This window comes from Notothenia rossii (genome assembly GCF_949606895.1).
Source record: "Notothenia rossii genome assembly, chromosome: 4".
Taxonomy (NCBI): Eukaryota; Metazoa; Chordata; class Actinopteri; order Perciformes; family Nototheniidae; genus Notothenia; species Notothenia rossii.
In genome coordinates, this window is record NC_136902.1 from 80596093 (window position 1) to 80602079 (window position 5987).

The 5987-nt window shown below is 37.5% G+C and overlaps 2 protein-coding genes across 2 annotated transcripts; one reads left to right on the plus strand and one right to left on the minus strand.

Annotated features, from left to right (window-relative positions):
* Window positions 1-503: 503 nt before the first annotated feature.
* On the minus strand, window positions 504-2915 carry trappc6bl (trafficking protein particle complex subunit 6B, like). The gene is made up of 7 exons (XM_079674720.1): window positions 2698-2915; window positions 2296-2393; window positions 2023-2090; window positions 1800-1917; window positions 1451-1534; window positions 1218-1311; window positions 504-1017 (listed from the first exon to the last, which is right to left on the minus strand). The coding sequence occupies exons 2-7, from the start codon at window positions 2389-2391 to the stop codon at window positions 986-988; spliced, it is 492 nt and encodes a 163-aa protein (XP_079530846.1). The 5' UTR covers window positions 2392-2393; window positions 2698-2915; the 3' UTR covers window positions 504-985.
* Window positions 2916-3032: 117 nt separating this feature from the next.
* On the plus strand, window positions 3033-5578 carry bloc1s3 (biogenesis of lysosomal organelles complex-1, subunit 3). The gene is made up of 5 exons (XM_079674719.1): window positions 3033-3190; window positions 3582-3694; window positions 3826-4012; window positions 4709-4809; window positions 5002-5578. Exons 2-5 carry the CDS (start codon window positions 3584-3586, stop codon window positions 5185-5187), a joined length of 585 nt encoding a protein of 194 aa, XP_079530845.1. The 5' UTR covers window positions 3033-3190; window positions 3582-3583; the 3' UTR covers window positions 5188-5578.
* The last annotated feature ends 409 nt before the right edge of the window (window positions 5579-5987 follow it).

Here is a 5987-nt window from a genome sequence, read left to right on the forward strand (position 1 = left end):
ACCCAGAAATCCATGCACAATTATGTCAAGCCATAAAACACCATTTAATCACATTTGCAGCAAGGCAAATCTCCTTTCTATGTACTACACAAATTCATCTGTACAGAAGGACAACACATTTACATTTTGGTACAAGAAATAATAGTTTGTAAACCCCAACATATAATATCACTACAAAGAAAGAGACTGTTGCTGAGAAACCGATATCACATCCAGTAAATCAACGTAATTCGAAAAAAGTTAAATTTCTGCAGCAATGGCTAATTCTAGACTTGCATTTTGCCTTTAAATGAACTGAAATTTAAAAAAAACAAAAGCATTCATGAATGACCCAGCCCCGAAAGGCAGTCTGCTACAAGGCAGAGCACAGCACCAGGAACTAGTTACAGATAATGTGCATTCAATTATGAATTTGATGTGAGCTGCTATCATTTTCAAAAAGCTACTTTTTCGATGGATGGTCAAATAGATGGTAGTTGTTCTATCCTAAAAAAAAAAACACATTTTCAATGATGCCTTTTATTTCTTTGTATGTCCTCTCAAATTGAGCTCTCAAAATTGTAACAAATTACAAAGAATATTAAATGACCTATTCATTCACTATACATTCACATTATTGCATTAACACCAGTGACTGTAGATACTTTATTAAAAAGCTCTGCCAGGTCAGGTAGGGCCAGGCTCCAATTATTTGTCAAAACTACATTATTTCAGTTAACCATACTCAAATAATAAAAACTCACAAGAAATAAAACAAATTGTGTTCTGTGTCAGAGTATGACAAGGGAAGGTAAGCCCTGAATCCTTTATGCCTTTTCATCGGCACCTTGTTTTTTAGCGGAACCTGCCTAGTCCTCTTTGACTAAGTTGTGGGAATCAGGGTGATGTTTGATTCCATCTGTGGTTGGACAGGAACTACTCTTACGGATGAACTGAAGCCTTCAGGGCCCTGTTTATCTGCTCCAGGGTAGCACAGAGGATCAGGTCACAACTTCTGGACCACCACTTGGAACTTACCTGGAAAGAAAGAAATGTCAGAGGGATGAACCATTTGAAGGATCTTAAGAAAGTAAGTGTATTTTATTTAAGCGAAGCTGATGAATCTCAACAACATGTTCTGACCTGACCGGCCAAAAACTGTTCTTACAACTTGCATGAGTAACATATTTGGCTAGGATTGTTATAGAGGCATGAATTGGTGTTTGGAAAGTACTTACAAGATGGCATAACAGAGACCTCGGCTGTCACCACGCTGTCCATACCAAGGTTAGAAAGAGCTCCTCTCACCACACCACAGGAAAAAGCGAGGTACTGAAAGAAAACACAACAAATATAAATGAGCACTATTTATAAATGAACTCTTATTTTGTATGTAGTATGCAATACTAACAGACAGACAGACAGACAGACAGACAGACAGACAGACAGACAGACAGACAGACAGACTAACCTTAGGAGCCTGATCCAGGTACTGTTTTCCACTTGAGAGCTGAGTTAGAAAAGAGAACTTGTTGTCCTGCAGGACATAGGTACCCTGTGGCAGAAAACAAGCATGTGTATAGTAACAACCATACTAGAAACCAATATCATGTTTGAATCAACACTTTGTTTCTTAAATTACCAGCAAGACCTCTTTAATTGCAGGTGAAGATCTGACAAAATGATCTGATCGTAGTACATTTTGTATTGAAGATGATAGTATTCTAGCTCTTCTTTGAAATAATTAGGTATGGTATGTATCACAAGTCAGGTCCCAGTTTCCTGTATACAATAAAGACTGTTGTTAACTTTTATTTTACCTGATGGTTTGTTCTGAGGTTGTCAACCTGCCTCCTGAACACCTTCGTCCAGAAGTCTTTACAGACAAACTTCATTACATCCAACTCATCCTTGAAGCTGGGAGAGTCCCTGGTCAACCTACACAGAGCAAACATCAACACAGGCATGTTATGTAGGTATGGATTCATGCACCACAGCATTTAGTGTTTGGCATACAGAATATGCGTTTATATGCTTAGCTACCTCTCAATGATTCCTTGTCCCACCCTGAAGCCCATGCTTTCAAGGACAGAAACACAGACAGCTCTATCCTAAAGGAAAGGAAATGCAATCTATTTATTTGCACAGTACACATAGGTATAGGGTTTGCTAGTATATACAATGCACTTATTAACTAGCATATAAAAAAATTGAAAGTGTGTAGCAAGGTTTATAAAGAAAATAATGCATATCCATACTAAGGTTATCCCTTATATTAAGTCTCAGTTGATTGTTTGACGCCTTTACTGAACACACCTTGTTATCCATCTCCCCTTTACTGGATTGCTGCTCCGTGTACATATGTGAGACGATCTCCATATGGAGAAAGTCAAACAAACACTCGTCTGCCATTCCTGCCAAAAACAAAAATCAAACCATAAAGCCCAATATAACACATAAGCGAAACAGTTTCAGGTAACCTAGTTAGCTGTGCCTCAAAAGACAAAATCAACAGTAAGGGGACATTGAAAACCCTTAAAGACATTAGCGTTAGCTTGATCGATAGCGCCAGATAGATGGCTCGTGTTTTTTGCAGGCAACATTGTCCAAACCTGGTTTTGGCTGTATTAGTATATAAGGACAAAACTGTGGATTTGTATATAACATGTGTTGCAGTTACAATACATTAAACAGAGTAAAACATGAAATGTTCTGTACCTGTCAATTGAGTGTAGGCTACACGAAGTAAACATAAACTTGTTTCCTGGGTTGCACTCGATATTCTATTCAGGGTACCCCTCTGGAACAGGAAGGCGGAGTTAGCGTGAATTTAACACTGCAGTTAAGTTGAAAAGCACCTGGTGGCAGCGCCTTACATGCTGTTACAACAATCACACATCCAGTTACATAATACTTTGCTTTTATGTGGGGAACACCAAACTTAGAGCATGTTTGAGAATTACGTTAAATTATCGGCATACGCCAGTTCAATGACAAACAGACCCATGATTAGATGAGCTCTCGGTATGAGACGTCAGATATCACATGACATCCAAGCTCAGATCGGATTGGGTCTTGGACAACGAGCCATTTCCTTATTGCTCATGTGATTTCTGTTTATGATATTACAGAGAAGGTTTGACAGTTTGTTGATTATTGGACCTTATACTTTAACATTAGCTTTTAGCGAACATTGTTCTAAAGATTCTAGGTAAGTGCATTTGTAACGATCAAAGGGAGGCTGATATGTCTGGATCTACATGACCTAATCTTGACTCAATGTTATCGTTATGATTATTATCAATAAAATGTTTAGCTACAGTGACAATATACTTTGTGTATCCACTATTTTTTTATTGTAGCTAACCTGGTTTGATTTTGTGTGTGTGTGTGTGCGTGTGTGTGTGTGTGTGTGTGTGTGTGAGTGTGTGTGTGTGTGTGTGTGTGTGTGTGTGTGTGTGTGTGTGTGTGTGTGTGTGTGTGTGTGTGTGTGTGTGTGTGTGTGTGTGTGTGTGTGTGTGTGTGTGTGTGTGTGTGTGTGTGTGTGTGTGTGTGTGTGTGTGTGTGTGTGTGTGTGTGTGTGTGTGTGTGTGTCTGTACAGTCATGTCCAGCAGTTACCAGATAGTGGTACAGGGCGAGGCCTCTGAGACAGACTCTGATGATGAAGTGTACATCACCTCCATGACTCCCCAAACTGCCACCGTGGGAGCCAAGGTTGTCTGCATGTTGTCTTTGTTTGAGTGGGATAGAGAGATGAAAGCGTGTCAACAATCATCAACCAATACCTCCACACCATCTGATATAAAACAACTATCTGCTATCTGTGATATTCTGAATGCTGTCAGGTTCCTGGGGAGGCTTCTGAAACAGACAGTGAGGATGAGGAGGAGCAGCCGGGCCGAGCCTACTCTCTGAGCCAGGAGAGCGCTCAGATTCTCAGGAGAGACCTTCCTCCTCTTATCGTAGTGAGAGACCATCCTGATATCCAGTCCATAGTGGAAGACAGGCCCAGTCCCACACACAGGCCACAAGGTGAGGAATACTATAAAGAAATGGTAAATGAATGGTTATACTTAGGGTAATACATATGTATGATAATATATAACCTGCAGAGTTTGCTTAACTCAGAGGTCCATTTCCCTGCTTCTCATGATGCTTCATGAGTGAGTTAATAATCTGGTTGAATAAATGCATTCATGTCTGAATAAAACAGATGCATTTCGTCAGGTTGAGAGTGGGTTTAGAGTATCTTCTTACAAACGTCACAAATGAGCCTCTCGGTGAACTGTAATCATCCTCTTAAAATAAAGCAAGTAATCAAAAGTCAAAATGTTGACAATACTTTTTTCCCCAAAGAGGTGAAATTTGATTTTATAATAGTTGCTCCATTTTGGATTAATATTAAATAAAAATATTCATAAAAACATAGAAAAGTTTAAGTTAAAATATACACATTTTACTACAATATAAAACAAATACAAATATAAATAAATATGTATATTACAATATGCATATAGTTGTGTATAATTATTAATAACCATCGATGCTGAAAAACAATTATGTTGGAAATGTGCATTATATTAAAGTAATAATGCGGAAAGTAGTTTTATTATTTAATTGTATTTAAAAGTAACTGCAGTTCCATGGATAGGTCCAACCAAATGGATAAGTGAACAATGAAAAGGAGGTGTGGTTCTCAGGTTTTTCAGTATGTATTTCTTTTTCCAGGCGACACCCTTTTACAACAGAAGCTGCAGGAGTCTAACAGCCGGCTGTATTCTGATGTGGGACAGACACTACGGCATGTTTATGGCAGTGCCAGTAGAGAGGTTTGAGTTTTTCTCAGCACACTTATTATCAGATATATTAATTTGGAATACAAAGGTCTTATAAATTGCCTTTGTAACACATAATTACAATATAAGCGTTTGCAATATCCTATTGTAAGTGTCCTGTAACAGTTTATTGTCTATGGTTGTAATGCCTTCATTCAATTTTTTTCCTGACTGTTTTTGTTGAAGGTGCAAAGTGCAACATCTCAGCTGAATAATTCGCAGGGCGCCATCATCAATGCCTCCCACAGCATCAGATTAATCCTGGATGACCTAAAGGCTGTGTCCGAGAAGATTGACATTATTACCAGCTGTCAAATACTGCCAGATATTCACATCAACAATCACATCAATAATACTACTTCTGTACCTTAAAGAAACAAATCAAAATATATATTTAAAATATTAATGTCATAATGGATATATTTGTATTGAAAAGCAGAGAGTAGGTTTCAATCTAGAAAAAAAAAGCTTGCTTTACAGTGTTTACAGATAATACATAGGCATGTAAATAACCGTGTCGATTGAACAGCTGCTCACTTTCCTGATCTGTCTTTCTGTATTGAGCTCTTGGAACATTTTTGTAAAGATATGACGTTCTGTAGTTCTGTTTCCTTGATCTATTGTACAATATTTATTTAACACAACATTGTACTCTGATTTTCACAAGACAAATCTTTTTTCATTCTTTGATGTCTTCTAATCCTCAATGCTTCGTGGTTTTGAATAACAAAGTGGTGGTGATTAAAAACAATTCAGATTTGTTTCCACTTGAAATGTGTTGGTTATTAATATACAGTTCTCACAAACAAAGCATAACAAGTAATTGGCAAATACATGCAGTTATTGCATACATATTACAGGAAGAGTAATGTGTGTCATGCTCAATGTGTTTTAAAGGTCCCCTATTATACTGTTTTTTATCAATATATTATAGGTCTCAGATATATACAAAACACGTCTCTGAAGTGTTCATTATGACATCATAAAGTGGCCAGAATGTGATCAGCTCATTTTCAGACAGGTTTTTATATAAATGGATCAGGACAAAAAGTGAGCCAATGTTTTTTCCTGAAACTTTCAGAATATCTTTACACAGAGGGGACACATGTTTATGAAGAAAAGACATGAAAAAGTTGATTTTGCATAATAGGTCCACTTTAACTTATATCCAC

Coding starts and splice junctions, on each gene's coding strand:
- bloc1s3 (XM_079674719.1), top strand. CDS start 3,584: ATGTCCAGCAGTTACCAGATAGTGGTACAGGGCGAGGCCTCTGAGACA. Junction 3,695..3,825: donor CTGCCACCGTGGGAGCCAAG/GTTGTCTGCATG, acceptor GAATGCTGTCAG/GTTCCTGGGGAGGCTTCTGA. Junction 4,013..4,708: donor TCCCACACACAGGCCACAAG/GTGAGGAATACT, acceptor TTCTTTTTCCAG/GCGACACCCTTTTACAACAG.
- trappc6bl (XM_079674720.1), bottom strand. CDS start 2,391: ATGGCAGACGAGTGTTTGTTTGACTTTCTCCATATGGAGATCGTCTCA. Junction 2,091..2,295: donor AAGGGGAGATGGATAACAAG/GTGTGTTCAGTA, acceptor CCTTTCCTTTAG/GATAGAGCTGTCTGTGTTTC. Junction 1,018..1,217: donor GGTCTCTGTTATGCCATCTT/GTAAGTACTTTC, acceptor CTTTCTTTCCAG/GTAAGTTCCAAGTGGTGGTC.